Here is a 16,980-nt window from a genome sequence, read left to right on the forward strand (position 1 = left end):
AACTATGCATCCGGGAGCCAGGGTTTCGTTTCGAAATCAGCATATTAGCACACACCCGTCGATATGATAGACGAGAAAACGTGATTCATCAAACCATGCAACTTTCTTCCATTCTTCAAATGTCCAATTCCGATGTTTCTTGGCCACTTTCTGGCCCAGACGCAGCTGGCGATTATGTGTTGTCGGTGCAGGGACATACTTCAGCCTCCAACAGTGTAGATCGATATGCAGCACTGTACGCAACACAGTGTGTTGAGAAATACTGCCTGAGTCGCCACTGTTGTAGCTGGTGGTTATTTTGGCTGTTGCAGCTCTTCAATCACAGTGAACATTGAGTAGCAATCTCTGCTCTCCTTTGGAATCAATCTGCGGTCGACTTTTCGTTTCAACTTCCATACACCACTTTCAATATGTGCTTACAACTATTTGAATTGAACAATTTGAATTACAACTATTTGAATTATTCTATTTGAATTGAACAGTCCACTAAAAGTGCCATTTCTGATATTGATGTTCCCAGTTGCTGTGCCATAATGATTTGACCTTTATCAAAGTCTGATAAATCAGTTGCTTTTTTTATTATGTTGCTATGTTTGGAAAGATAATGCATAGCCACTTTATATGCTCCAACATCAGCCACGCACGTGCAGTGGTTTTGCTCTTGGGCAAGCCCATTGTCATAGATGGAGGGTGGCCATAATATAATGGCTCTTCGTAATGTAATGGCTATATTAATACTATAAGTTTGAAGAAATGTAAAATATTTGTTTGGTAATGATGTAGTATGCAATCTAATTAGTTATTTCTTAGATGTGCTGAATTAAAATAATAATAATAAATTATGGATACATATTTGAAAATGATTCTACGAGTTAACTCTAATCTATTATATTTTTAAATCCGTTAAATTTAGATTTCTTTCAGTTTTACAAAACAAAAGGGGGAGTGGCCCTTAAAAGGCTTTTTTAAGCCACTTGTCCATATACCTTATGAAATATAAAAATAGAAATAAATAAGAATACATAAATAAAAACAATTTCATTAATTTAATAACCTATTACAATTTGAATTCTATTTGAATTAAACAGCTTTATAAGTGAATAATAATAGCTTCCCAAAATTAAAAAAAAAAAAAAAAAAAAAAAAAAAAAAAAAAAAAAAAAACAATAGATTTCATATTCATGATGTGCTATAAAATGGCAGGAAAAAGAAATTTTATGGGTGTTATCTAAAAAAAAAAAAAATAAATAAAAAATAAGTGGGAGACAGCACACCTACATCATTACCAAATATGACTATGAATTTAAAAAAAAAAAACTTTTTATGCTGTTTTCTTTGGGATTCTTTCCCCTTTCGTTTCCCGTTGGGATTTTCTTTGACAAACAGTTTTCAAGCCAAAGGCTGGGACACATATGTCCCAGGCACAGTTAATGGTGGGATACATATGTCCACACATAGCGATCGACTTACTATAAACACACCTATTTTATTCTGGAAAGCTTTATTATATGAAATAGATTTACATAGTATGGTACACGGTAAAGCATTCTTTGCATAACCCAATGTTACACATTGATACATATGTCCACACATAGCGATCGACTTACTATAAACACACCTATTTTATTCTGGAAAGCTTTATTATATGAAATAGATTTACATAGTATGGTACATGGTAAAGCATTCTTTGCATAAGCCAATGTTACACATTGGGCAACTCGTATTTGTTCTTTTCTCTAATGTTCATTTGTGTACAATGAGCACATAGGTGTCTTCATTTTCCAACTATTGGAAGATGATCCCCAACATTTAGGAGATTCTTGGCAATCTTTAACCCAGTTGGAATTTTTAATTAAGGTTACGAATTCTTTTAACCCTCGCATTTATTCACTTAATAATAATAATCCCACTGTTAATTAAAATTTTTGTTCATTTGCATATTAAAACATTGATCAACATCAAAATGTAACTGCACGAGCAGAGAAACACCATTTATTGTACTGAATTTCAAAATTATATAAAATAAGAAGCCACATTTTTGTCACATAACAGCGTTTTGGCTTACTGTTGAGTTAAAAACTAACCATGATCTATTATAGTATTTCAGAAATAGATTAAACCAAAGCATGTTTTGTTGCTTATGACAGCAATTTAATGGCTGTTAAATGAATAGTACACTGCCAAAAAAAAAAGGGGGGGAAGTTCTATATCTCCCGTTCTACTAGGCCGGTTGACAAAATTCAAATTGTGTTTTTCATGTCTCAAAAGCACGACTTAAGATATATATTGGATTTATATATAACATCATTCTCCCATAGGTATTTTGACACAAAATCAGACTTTTTCTGAAATGGCATGCCAATTGCTTTCCATATTTCAATTCTATGACTCAAATTATGCTTAAATATTAAATTTTGTAAAATTTGGAGGGGAAAGGGGGTCATCTTTCATACTTTCAAATAATTTGAACAAAGTGTGTAAATCACATTTGGCATTATCACTTATTTGGCATTATATATATAAAAAATAATAATAATAATAATAATAATAAAAAGAGAGAGAGAGAGAGAGAATGCCAAATTTTAAAACTTGTCAATATTTAATTTCATGTATATCATATATCTTAGAAAATTTTGAATACAAAACTAATTTTTTGGAGGTGTGCCAAGAAATACATTTACTTTAAGAGGATGTTAAAAATTTTGCTATTGTTGAACATTTAAAACAGCGTGGTTTGAAAAACAAACATTTACTACAGAGCAAAAGAAGAAATACACACACAGAAAGAAAAAGTTTAGAGATGTTATATATATAACTTTACAGAAGATAATGGTTTAGAGAATCACAAACAAGACACAGAAAACAACCAAACAAAAATAACATAAAGAAAATATAAACAAATAAAATAGGATTAATTTTCAGAATGCATTGGACGTGACAGAAAGCTGTAATTCTTTTTAACCAATAAGGATGCAATTACAAATACCTCAACCCTCCCCCTTAATCGCAGATTATAGAAAAGATAGAAAAATTACACAATTTTTAAACAGCTCAATGACAATAGTTCATAGAATTTTGTTTTGGAACAGAGCCTTAGTTAACAGAGGAAGGAACAGAGCCTGCGATTTGTAAACTTGATTGTACATATTCAATTTTAATATCATTTTCTTTAACAGTCTTATGAATGAACTTTAATTTTATATCTATATGTTTCAACCTACCTGAAAAGTTTTCATTAACAATACTTTTAATACATGACTGGTTATCTTCCAAAATTTAAACATTTTTAACACTGGAAATTTCATTTACTACATTTTTTATCCATAAAACATCTTGAACACCTTTGCATAAAGCAATTATTTCAGCTTCTCTTGATGAAAGTGCAATATACTTTTGCTTGTTACAGCACCACATAATAGGACAGTTTGAAAATATTATAAAGTAACCAGTAATTGATTTTCTATCTTGATCCTATTGATTTCCTTCTATTTCCTATCCCCCCAATCTGCATCTACATACAAATATACAAATACAAGTTTGCCCTTTTCAAATCATCCTTTTGTATATCAATTTTAAATTAAAGATGTTTTCAAGTACCTAAGAATTCTCTTTAGAGCACACCTGGCAACATCAGTAGGATGCTCCTGCAGTTGACTTAAGCAATTTACAAATAAAATATCTGGCCTTGTAATACAGTATAAAGTCCCTAATCCGGACGTCCATTATCCGGAATAATCTATAATCCGGACCTCAAAGCCACAAACTTACGCATGCGCGTAAAGCGTTTATACATCCGCGTTTAATGCGCACATCTACTACACATGCGTGTAAAGTGTTTACCCATGCGCACTTTTGATAGGAAGTAACAGAGAGGTTATTGAAAATGAAAAAATTTCGATTGACAAGTTAGTCGGTAGTTTCGACACAGCAATTACAGGATTTGAACAGTGGAACTTTGTAACTGAACAAGAAACTATGTCTGTTTATAAAATTAAAGACAAAGTATTATCAGAAAAAAAAAAAAAAAAAAAAAATGAAGCAACTTAAACAACTTATATTGAAAGAAATGTTTAATAAAGTAAAAAAATAAATATTAAGCTTTCTTTTTGTACATTTTGATTTCCTTTAGATCATAATTGCTCTTTATTTCATAAATTATGGTTTCATATTTTTAATTGTATAATTTCTGCATGCCATCTTACCAGATTTAAATTGATGATCTATAATCTGGAAAAACCCCTGATCCGGATTTGCCGAAGTCCCGACGAGTCCGGATTACGGACTTTGTACTGTATATGCTAAGTAAAGATTCAATTAATTCTTTATATGGGCCATGAAATGTATTTCCTTTCTGAAAATCAGCTGCTGTAGATTTTGGTTCAATGTGAGTTTGGGCAGTTTTACAATCAGACATTTTTAATTTATCAAGTAATTTTTCAATATATGGTTTCTGATCTAAATATGAGGCCAATCCCCAAAAAAAGGTCTCCTATTTTTTGGGGACGTAGAGAAAGTTTTAATACGGTTGTTGGCAACACTGTTGTGAGTGGTGCCTTCTCCGCTACCAGCGATTTGCTCAAATGCTCAGTCTTGGCTTGGCAGCTATTCGAAATGGAGCTCCCGATAAACGTTACCGCCAAGTGCGAAGTGCGCGCAGTTACTCGATTTTTGAACGCGAAAGGCGTTAAACCGGTCGAAATTCACCGCCTATTGACAGAAGTGTATGGACAGTTGTGCATGGATGTCAAAAACGTTCGCAAGTGGTGTAGAGAGTTTACAGTCGGTCGTACTGAAATTCATGACGAAGAAAGGAGCGGGAGGCCGTCAATTGCGAAAGTTGAGAAACTCGTGTCTAAAGATCGGAGTATCACTCTGGATGCTCTCTGCATATTAGTTCTTGAGGTTTCCAGAAGCACCATCCACAGGATTTTAACGGAAAAGTTGCAATATCGGAAGGTGTGTGCAAGATAGGTGCCGCGTATGCTGACAGAAGACCACAAACGGCAACGGGTTGATTCCTCCCATGAATTTCTTCGCCGCTATGAAGACGAAAAGGACAACTTCTTGGACTCGATTGTCACAGGTGACGAAACCTGGGCATTCTACTTTACACCTGAGACAAAACAACAGTCACGCGAGTGGCGGCATCCCTCTTCGCCCAAGCCACGGAAAAAAATTCAAGCAAACACAATCTGACGGTAAAGTCATGGCAACTGTGTTTGGGGACAGGAAGGGGGTACTGTTGGTCGACTTTTTGCCTGCTGGGACAACAGTCAACGATGACAGGTACTGTGAAACACTGAAGAAACTCAGAAGGGCAATTCAGAACCGGAGAAGAGGAATGTTGAGCAAGGGCGTAAGCATTCTCCACGACAACGTCCATCCTCACGTCGTCCGTCAATCTCCTGCAAAATTTTGGTAGGAACGTCATCACACAACGGACTTCGCACCCAGCGATTTTCACCTGTTCCCTAAGTTGAAGGATCATTTGTCTGGACGGCAGTTCTGCTCTGATGATGAGGTGAAAGATGAGGTTCAACGCTTCCTGAAGAGCACGGCGGCAAGCTGGTATGACATGGGCATTGTAAAACTGCCACAGCGTCTACAAAAATGCATCGACTGAAATGGCGATTATTTTGAAAAATAAAGTATTCTTCAATTTTTAAAGTGATGTAGCAATTATAGAAAATAAATGGTTCTTTGTATATCTATCTAAAAATATAGAGACCTTTATTTTGGGATTGCCCTCATATAAACAACTGGACTCTAAATTCAGTCTAATGTCTAAAAATTCTGAGACACTTTCCGATTTTGACAATTGAAATTCTTTAGATAACAATATTATAATATTTGTTTCTTTTACATCCGAACCTGCAAATTATAAGTCATCCACATAAAGAGCCATAATTACTTTCTTATAATTTAGATTTCTGATAAAAATACTTGGTTCAGAGTCCAACTGCTTAAAATCTGATTTATTAACAAAATTAAGAAATTTCTGAAACCATTATCGAGGAGACTGTTTAAGACCATATAAACTCTTTTTAAGTTTACATTTCTTACCACTCATATCATCATATCCTTTAGGCTGGTCCATGTAGATGATTTCATCTAACTTACCATTAAAGAAAGTTATCTTGACATCTAAAGTAAAAGTTCGTAAACCTTCATTATTAACGATTACCAGGATTAAACGTAAAGAACACATACTAATTACTGGAGAAAATGTGTCTGTATAGGCTATGCCTTCTTTTTGCATGAAGCCACAAGCAATAATCCTGGCTTTATAAGTTCCATCTCGTTTTTTACATAGAACCCATTTGCAGGAAATAGCTTTTTTATCAGGGGGAAATTTTGTAGATCCCAGACGTCGTTATCTTCCATAGATTTCATTTCCTCGTCCATAGTTCTTGTTCTTCTTTTCGTAAATTTACAATATCATTAAATGCCTTGTTGGGCAAACATCATTTGGTAAGTCTCAGGATTAGGATGCCTAACTGGTTGTGTCTTTTCTCTTAAAGATTTTCTTTGTTCCTCCTCATTTGCAGCATTTAATTCACCATTCGAAATTTTTAATTTCAAATTTGTTTTATTATCTATTTCATATTTTCTTCAACGAATTTCTGATTAAAAACTCAACAATTTAAAAGCCAGCAGTGGCAGTGTTTGAAATTGATTTATCTTAATTTTTAATGTCATCATTGTCTTTTTCACTCAAATCAGAACTATCGGATATGTATTTTTAATTTTCTACTTTCTTCTTTTCTTCATTAAATTCAACATTTCTGGAAACAATGATGTGTCTTGTTTCTGGAATCATTAAACGATATCCCATTGTGGAATAATCTACAAATATCATTCTGACAGATTTCTCATCTAGTTTCTTTCTTTGGGATGGTGGCACAAGAGTATAAGCATTACAGCCAAATACATGCATTTTTGTCAAATCAGGATTTTCACCGTACGTCAGAAAATAAAGAACACGACTGTCAATTGAACTATGTGGGAGTCGATTATTTATATAAGCAGCTATAAGTACTGCTTCACCCCAAAGGCATTTTGGTAAATTTGCCTCAAGTGTCATTGCTCTAGCTTTTTCCAGTACATTTCTATTTGCTCTTTCAGCAACAAGGTGGTAAAAAACGTGCATGTTAAAAAAGGTGTAAAGGGAGGTGCAGAATCTATTTTTACACCTGCTCTTTTAGCAACTTTATAAAGTTCTCCACTGACATATTCTTTGACATTGTCACAGCACAGTTTTGTGACAGTTGGATTCAATTTAAAGAATAGTTTAAGTTCATCAACAATGCCACTTTTTCTTTTGAGCAGTCTTATTTTCATTATTTGTGAGTAGTCATCAATTATAGTCATGAAATACTTCTCCCCAAAAAGTGTTTGAGGTTCTATTGGACCACATATATCAGTGTGTATAGTTATAAATGGTTTAGATTCTTTTATGTGAGGGCCCTTTCCTATAGGCAATGCATTTTGTTTGGCATGAACGCATACTTGACAAAATGTTTTTTTTTTTTTTTTTTTTTGCAGGAAGATTCATTAGTTTTAATTTTTGATCACATCGGTATCCTAGTTTTCTGTGCCATGAATCATCATTTTTTACAGCTAAAGCTGTAATTAGATTTGGTGAAAAATCACTAAAATATTATCCGCATTTGTACAAATATAAAAATCTAAAATGTTTGTTTTTGTTTTCAATGTAGACTATTTCATTTTTAAAAATTTCGCTCAAACCTGCTGCTTCAATATTTTTGCCAGAAATTAATTGTCTGTTTAATTTTGGAACATAAAGAACATTGTTTAACATTATTTCAACACCATTCTTAGTTTTGCTGCAAATGTCACCAATGCCCTTCCACTTCTAAAACCGTTAATTTAGACATGGATTTAACAGTTCCAGTCTTAGGCTTAATTGGGGTAAACCATTCCTCGTGAGAAAACATGTGAGAAGTTGTGCCGGAATCAATAATAAAGTGATCATGCACAAGATTTCCAGCCATAAAAGATACTGCAGGTAATGCATACTTATAACTACTTGAATTTGCCAGCTTTTTAGAATTATTAAAACATTCACTTTTGAAATGACCAGTTTTTCCACAGCTATGACAGACAGTTCTATTTTTCTGCAGAATTTAGCAGAATGTCCTTTTTTTAACAATAAGTACAAAGCAGTTTTTTTATGAGCACTAATAAAAACAGAGATGTCATAATTGGTTTAGAATACTTATTTTCATTTTTGTAATCGAACATAAGGGATTCAGAATCAATACGTCTGCTTGCAACAAAATCCCAAACTCAAATCATCACTTGGTTGATTTTCTAGTGATGCCACAACATTTTCATATTTCTTTGGCAATGACATTAACATGTAAATAATAACATCAAAGTCACTTACTTCAGATCCACAGATGCGTAGATTACTAACCAATTGCCATTTGGTGTCGAAGGGTTCAAGCAGTATTTATGAAAATAAGTTATTAACGTCATCAAATGGCACAAAGCCAAAACTTCTTTTTCACTTCTGCTAGAAAAAGCCATCATTCACGAAAAACCAAAACAAAATCAAAATAACGCAAACAATAAAATATGATACTAGCATAGAAGGTTCGATGAAAAAAAAAGATCAGCACATTCTAACTTTTGACGAACCATGATCTGCTGTTCAACATTTAAAACGTGGTGGTTCGACAAACAAACATTTATTACAGAGCAAAAGAAGAAATACACACAGAAAAGAAAAAGTTTACAGAGGTTATATATATAACTTTACAGAAAACAACCAATCAAAAATAACATAAAGAAAATATAAATAAACAAACAAAATAGGATTAAGTTTCAGAATGCATCGGACATAAGAGAAAGCTACAATTCTTTTTAACCAATAAGAATATGATTACAAATATCTCATCAGTTATAACACAAATTTTTTTTTGATAAATTTATAAAAATAAATCAAAAATGTGCAAATTATATTTTGATTAAGCCTAAATTTTGAATTCTGGAAGGATTCAAGTAAGTGTAATTAAAAAAGATATTAATAAATATATATTCAATTCAATTAACACTAAGCAGCTAAAACACTGAGAGCTAATTTTTTAAAAACTTGTGCAACTTTAACAAAACTTGGCAGTTTCGCATAATTTGAGTCTAGAATCGAAACATGGGAAAAAACTGGCATGCCATTTCAGAAAAAGTCCAATTTTGTGTCAAAATGCCTATGTTAGAAAAATCCTATATATAAATCTAATATATATGCTAATTCGCTCTTTTGAGACATCAAAAACGCAAGTTGAATTTCGTCAATCGGCCTAGTAGAACGGGAGATATAGAACTATCCCATTTTTTCCCCCCGCGCTGCACAAATAAATAATAAATTTTTAAAGTCCTCAACATAATGGTTGAATTCGACATTTTTCTTTATTGTAAGCATTCATGAACAATTTACTTTGTGTTTGATAATTTTAGAAGATTAAAAAGTTGCTATTTTATGATTTGTATTTCCATTGTTTTGACAAGACATGGCTATAGATTCTTTATGCAGAATTTTCAACCTTAGCAGAAGAACAGCTAATAAAAGACTATATTTTCTCATTATATATGATAAATTTGAATCACTCCTAAAAAAAATCAATGAAATTTACACTGTAAACTGGATAGTTAGTCTTCAAGGATGAGATCACCAGAATCTATTAAGAGTGCAAACTTTTTTTTTAAAAAAAAAAATTCAAATAACTCGAAATGTTTCAAAAACCCAAATATCAAAATATCTTGACTGATTTAATGACTGTTAAGAATTTAAAAAAACATCATCATTAGAGAGGAAAAAAGGAACCACACTATAGCACATTAAAGTGAAATTTGTATACTCTAAAACAAAATTGTTATAATACTGCTATATTTGCAACAGAGCAATTAAATTAAAAACATGCCAAACATTCACAATATTTTCAGGGCTTAAAATTTTATATGGCACTTATAAGCATATAAACAATCATTTCTGCAAGTTTTATCTCAGTTCATTTTCAAAGTTAGATCTCGATTCGAAGTTTTAATGGTAAAACATTTTATAATTTTTTCAAACTAATATTCCATATTTTTCACACAAAAATATATTTATTTCTTATAAATTAAAATAACAAAAATGGTCATTTAGCACTCTCAATTCTAAAAGGCTTATGATTTTCAGACATTCCTCTTCATAATGACTTCAGTATTAACATACGCTTTCAAATCCCAATTCTCAGACATTCAATGTAATGACCTGTTTAATTTTTATCATATATTTTGTTTAATTTAGTCAAAAGGCATTCTTATCACCTAATAATTTAGGCTAAAACAAAATTATTTTTTGTATTTCATATTCTCGAAAACTGAAAAATCTTTCGAAACTAATAAATCTTTTCCTAAGCATTTCAGGCCACTCTTTATTTGCATCTCAGCATGACAAATATGAGAAATTTACCAACCCATCTCTTTCTATGCAACCTTTTTTATTTCAACTTGCACAATTTAAGGACCAACTGCGATATAGCCACTGAAAAAGTTTCAATGATAATCAAAAAATGAATGTTGATCTTCCTATCATGCCCACTCATCTGGACCATACGAAAAGAAGTCCTTTTTATTATAACTGATGTGGAATCAAACCCCCCCTTTTTTTTAACACCTTCACTGCATGAACTCGGCAAGATAAAATTAAAGATGACAGCAAGGTTATGCCTCAATGGTTTTTATTCTGCTGATTAGTTTAGTCCAATAGTCTTAACATTTTGTGCATGGACAGTTATTGCTGGATCAACAAAATAAAATTTATGGTTCACAGTGAAGGGATTATAACATATTTTTCCAGTTCCTCTGTTTTGTATGCTTGTCAATGGTCTGAAAAATCATCAATGCCTCTTGTACATAGTCCACGATTTTTACCATGAGTGGTATTGCCTCTTTACGGAACTTAAGCTAGTCCTGTAACCACAAAACTTGTCAAAATACATGCATTTCTTTCCATTATAACTTTTTCACACATCATTCCTATATGTTTTCACTGCTATAGATGAATTTCGTTGATATAGTTTCATTTCAAAGCCCTTTTTGCATATTCAAATGGTAAATTGTCCTTTTCTTGGAAAATTATATTCCTTATGCATCAATGAATCAAAAATCGTCAATATATTTTTTCAAAACAGAAAATGCATTAACAAGCCAACTCGCTGTTCTTTTCATGAGTGACAGCAAATTGTTAATATTTTAATGAAAAAATAAATACAATAATACAAAGCCACTCTGATCTCTTCTTGTAACGAGCAAATTATAAGTTATCCTGGTTAGAACTACCATAATTTGTGACTCATGCTGGTATCATTTAAAACTGAGGCTGCAACAATATGGAAATAATAGAAAAACTTATGAATTCAAGAATTTTTAACAGGGTTGCCACTCAAACAGGAGAATGAAATTCCCTGACTTTTCCAGGTATGTTTCGAGAGAATTCCAGTCTATCCATATAATGTACGTTGGCTGTGCTAAGAGGTAAATTAATTATGGTATTACTTGTACTGTGCAGCAAATTCACTTAGTTATTCAATAAATCCCAGAGGACATTTATTCTTAATTATTCTTGGTACACTTTGTTTGATAATTTTGTTTACTTTTCCACTTAAAAAACTTAATAAAATTTAAGATATATACATTGGATAACAACTATACATTTTATTTAATTATTACTCATGATCATCCCCAGTTCAACACGAGGCTAATCCGGTTCTTATAAATTACAACGCAATGCTAAAAGTTAGGTTAGATTTTAGGTAAATTTAATTTGTGTGAGGTGTATTCTTAAAAGGCACCTTAACACTTGAAAACACAAATATAATTATAATAGGAGTTGTTTTCTCCACTGAAGATTGAGATTAGAATCTGCCCAATCTGGAATAAAATAAGGCTTTTTTTTGCAGACATTCTGCAGCTAAACGAAAGAAAGAAATCTATTTAATGATATTTTTTTACTAAACTGAGGTATTTTATATTTATTTCGCAGCATACATAAGGAAAAAATATGTGCATTAAATTTTGTGATATCATCATACTGCTGGAATTAATTTCAGGATCATGCCAGAGAAAATTTCCTCAAATTTAAAAATATTTACTAATGATAAATAAATTTAGAGGGAAGAAGCAACATTAAAATATATGAATAACATAAAAATAAAGATAATTACTTAAAAATTTAATTAGAATAATCAACGATATTTTAGCGAATATAGTTATATTACATGGTTATCCTAGATGATTGGTTATTATTTTTTTATTTTACTGCAAAATGACAAGGTATTTATTAAAAAGAAAAGAAAAAAAAAAAAAAAAGATTTTGCGGTAAAATCCTAGTATACGATATGGCCTTTGCATGATTTTGAAAATTGTCGCCAAGAACAAAATGACCCGTTTACTGCTCATCATCATGTCGCCAAATCCCGCTGTACCATACATGGAGATTATTCTAACCAATGAACGTCTATGTAAAAAGTGGAGGAAAAATTTGCCAAGGGATTTGGTGACGGAACCTGGCGGCTAGAATTTCCCTCTCCGCGATGTGTACAGTGAAATTGAGAAACACGTGTTAAGAAGAAACGTTCTTTGACAAAAAAGAAAACTATGAAAATTTGTTTTTAAATTATTGCGAAAAATCAAAAAAGAAACGTTTTATCAAAGAACGTTTTTTCTTGGATTTTTCGCAATAATTTTAAAAAATGATTTTCGTAGACTTCCCCCGCTCCCTCAAAATAACTAATCCATGAATTAATTTACTTGCGCCAAAAAATATTTTCTTTTCCTTTAGAGTTTAAAGAAATTTTAAACGATAATCATTTTATGAACTCTTGATAACGTGATTTTCGAACTTCCGTTACCGGTTTCGAGCTTTGGCGACAGATATATCGCGCATGCACAGCTGTTTCTCGCTATGATGGAACGGAGCCACGTCTGTTGCAGAGAGGTTTTCCTTCTTTACAATATATATTTTTGTATTCTAACCTTCATGGTATCGTATACTAGGATTAAACCCATTTTGTTTTATACGAGAACAGGTACTTTCTTTAGTTCATGCACTGCACATGCGATTCTCGAGGTTACTGGAAACCAAAAGTTGCGGGAAACTTGCTTTGCCTTTCTAAGAAGACAATCAAATTGGAGCTGCGAAAATTGGCTCTATGCCAGCTGCCCGAATGACACTCACGTGATATTCAATTCGCCAAAAAAGTGATCTCTTACGACGTCGGTGCAAAACACGCCTTTTTTGGCGGGATCGTTGTATGAAATTCCCTGACTTTTCCAGATTTTGACTAAAACGCTCAAATTCCCCGACTTTTCTCTGAAATTTTTGGTCAATTTCCGAATTCCCTGACATTTTCCGGTTTTCCAGGTAGCGTGGCAACCCTGTTTTAAATATCTTAAAAATTAATTTATATTTTTAAGGACTTTTCATGTTTCTACTGTTTATGTCACTAATAAAAACAATCAAGTGTTAAAACTTTAATATTCTAATGTTCTCATTCTTTTAAGTAATACATTTCCAACTTCTTGCAAATCATAGCACATACTGCTTTTTTGTTTGGTATATTTCCTTGGCATTGTGACGAATTTGAAAGGCAAGAGGTAACATAAATAAATTTATTTGGGTTCTAGGCTATATTCAATAGCAATAATAATAAATAAACTTATAAAATATTATTCTCACAGTAGAGACAGGGAAAATATATATATCAACAAGTCGACAGTGTAGATAAGGTTTCTGTTTAGAATTGATTCAAGATCACCACGATTCTGTTTGGAAATCAAGATGTTTTGAATAGTTCTTGCACAGTTCTGTTTAGAATTAGTCGACTCTCTTGGCTGGTGGTTGGCGGTCTGAGCTGGTTCTGAGAAGGAAGCTCTCCGGTAAAGTAGCGGTGAACGCGGCTACCTCGCTGTAAATCTCTTCACAGAGATACTAATATCGCTATACGCAAAGCGAAATAAAATTTGCTCGTGCTCGAGCTGGAAAACACGAGAGAAGGTTTCTCTCTCTACTTACTGCAACTCACTCTCACTTGCTTTCTTTCTCTCTAGAACTTTGTTCCATGTTTTTGTTTACTTGTTTTGGAAGTGTCAGAAATTTTTTCAGGTTCCTCGTTTGTCTGCGATTTTTCAGAGCACCTCGATTGGCGAGAGCACCTTAATTAAAAACTGGATATGACGAAGACAGGCCTGGGAAAAACTCCGTGAGAACCTTCCAGTTCCAACTGGGGACTCAAACCAGGTGGTCTGAGACAATGCACCTATAAACTGATGAAAGGGAAAGGAACAATGTCTCCCTTCGGACAACTATAAGAGGAACAAAAACTTGAGACTGTTTTTGCACTGCTGGCTGCTTCCCCTTTCCCGGAATTCATTAAGAAATACTCTGCCTGAGGGAACATTCGAGGTGGCTATTCTTTTTCTCAGAACTTCGTGGTGGTTGATAGAATATAGCTTAAGACATTACAGCATCAATAGTTGTAAATTTCACTTCTTTGCTCACAATAACTGCCTTTTCAAGCTTTTTTTTTTTTTTTTTTAATACAATAGATTTCATGATTTAACAAAAGATGTGCAAGCAACTGTTCTATTTCTTCAAGAAAAAAAGTATTTTTTACAAAGACTGTGTTCAAATAACTAACCACCTCGTAAAATAATAATAATAAATTAGCCACCAGCCAAGAGAGTATGCAGCCTTCAATCATGCTGCACAGAATAATAAAGGCATCCAGATATACCAGATTGTTCGATTTCACAGTAGCATACTTTATGGATAAATACCCACATTTTTTTTAGATTAAGTGTTTAAAAATAAAAAATACTTTTTCCTATAAACAATCCAAAACATTCATAGCAGGTATGATTACTAAGCAAAAACAGGAATCTAGTAACAAAAACAGAAAACTAAACTTTCTCCATATAATACAAATTTTACATTATTATTAAAATAAACTTACTTCTTCTGGGTGCATATCTTTTAGTTTTATGTCCTGAGAACGACTCACAGATGCTGACCTATGATATTCGACTAACTCATTCAGGGAATTAAATTTGACAACCCAAAGAAAAAATTTTCCTTGGGTGTCTCTTAAAACCTTGAAGTGTTGAACAGCATCTCCACATCTTGAAAGAAAAATAACACTCTGTAAGTTTATATGTGCAATACAAAAATGATTTGAAGATTGAAACCAGATACTTTTTAACAAAATGCTAACAGCAAAAGAAAAAAAAAAATTACATTTATGTTCAACAGTATATTATATATGAATAGAAAAACTGCACATTTTTCATCAGTTCTGAAAATGAATTAGTTATTAATATCTCTCCAAATTAAATAATAAAATAGCAAAGAAAAAGTATCAAATGTAAGATTATTAAGTAACATTTTTAATCATTATTTTAACTGCATAATTCTAATATTTCTAATTTTTAACTGTAAATAAATTATCATTATATGTTGCACATTTTTTGAATTGCCAAAATTAGAATACAGTAAAATTGAAACAATATGCTAAGCCTGAGACCAAGGGCTGCAGCATTATATAATTAAATACAGTACAAAGTCCGAAATCCGGATATCCATTATCCTGAATGATCTAAAATCAGGACCTCAAAAGCACCAACAACATTTTTCTCCTAGGCTTTGTGAATGCGCATTTGATTCTCCCCTCCACGCGTAATAAAACATCTAGATAGTCCCAATTCTTAATTTTACTTCGACACTAAATAAAATACCTTGTTATTGAAGAAACAAACATTTTAGCATAAATTTGTATGATCAGTAATTTGGCTCTATTGCTGAGTATCTGCTTTTTGGCACACATCTCAAACCGAAGCATTCCATATAGATACATCGTTGATCTGACGCCAAACTGGAGAAACATTATTTATTATACACCATGCTTCAAAAAGAATACAGTCAAAAGTCGTTAATTCGGACACCCATAATCCGGAATGATCAATAATCCGGTCCTCAAAGCTACAAACTTTCTGCGCATGCGTTGCTTTGACGCTGCGAATATGCGTGTGTGCGTGCGCAAAATACGTCTACGAATGCGCGTTTAAAGCATAACGGACGGTATAAGCTAAGCTAAAATTATCTAATTCAGTTAATGTTGCAGATTGCGTTGTTCCTTAATCTTCGAATTGGATTCGGTTTATTATTTTTTGCAGACTGTTGGGAGCAATTTTATAAAAGTAAGCTTGAACTTTCGATTAAGTCAAATAGAATTTCTGATATATATTTACTAATATGTAAAGGATCTACAAAGCGAAAGTATGTTTCGAAGTCCATTAAACAAAAAGTGGAATTGCTGCAAAAAATGGATAAAGGCATATCCTTTGTTTATCTAAACTTTAACGTTTGTTTATCTAAACTTTGTTTATCTTTAACGCAGCGGCACGCAATGAATTGGAAGTTGATCTGTCAGCACTATCCTTATCTTCAGAGCAGATGTTTTTATTTTATTTGGCTTATAATTCCTTACTAAATGTAATATTTCATCTCGATGTACTCCACCTTTGATATGATTTAAATCAAATTCCTCGTCATTATAATTCGCTTCCGATAGCGAAGAAAGTGACAGAGGTTATTGAAAAAGAAAAAATTTCGATTGACAAATTAGTCGGTACTCTCGACACAGCAATTATAGGACTTGAACAGCGGAACTTTGTAAGTAAACAAGAAATTATGTCTGTTTATAAAATTAAAGAGAATGTATTATCACATAAAAAACGAAGCAACTTAAACAACTTACACTGAAAGAAATGTTTAATAAAGTAAATAATAAATATTAAGCTTTTTTTTTGTAAATTTTGATACCCTTTAGATCATAATTCTTCTTTATTTCATAAATTACGGTTTCATATTTTTAATTTTATAATTTCTGCATGCCATCTTACCAGATTTAAACTGAT

The 16,980-nt window shown here is 32.4% G+C and overlaps 1 protein-coding gene across 1 annotated transcript in view; it reads right to left on the reverse strand.

Annotated features, from left to right (window-relative positions):
• LOC118187470 (growth factor receptor-bound protein 2) overlaps positions 1-16,980 on the reverse strand; it is a 59,980-nt gene that overhangs the window by 12,455 nt on the left and 30,545 nt on the right. Inside the window, exon 4 of the mRNA XM_035357707.2 lies at positions 15,021-15,186. Within this exon, the coding sequence (XP_035213598.1) occupies positions 15,021-15,186 (166 nt within the window). The remainder of the gene's footprint in view (positions 1-15,020; positions 15,187-16,980) is intronic.

Source organism: Stegodyphus dumicola, chromosome 3 (genome assembly GCF_044657685.1).
Source record: "Stegodyphus dumicola isolate Sdum_Otavi_A_Nest chromosome 3, ASM4465768v1".
NCBI lineage: Eukaryota > Metazoa > Arthropoda > Arachnida > Araneae > Eresidae > Stegodyphus > Stegodyphus dumicola.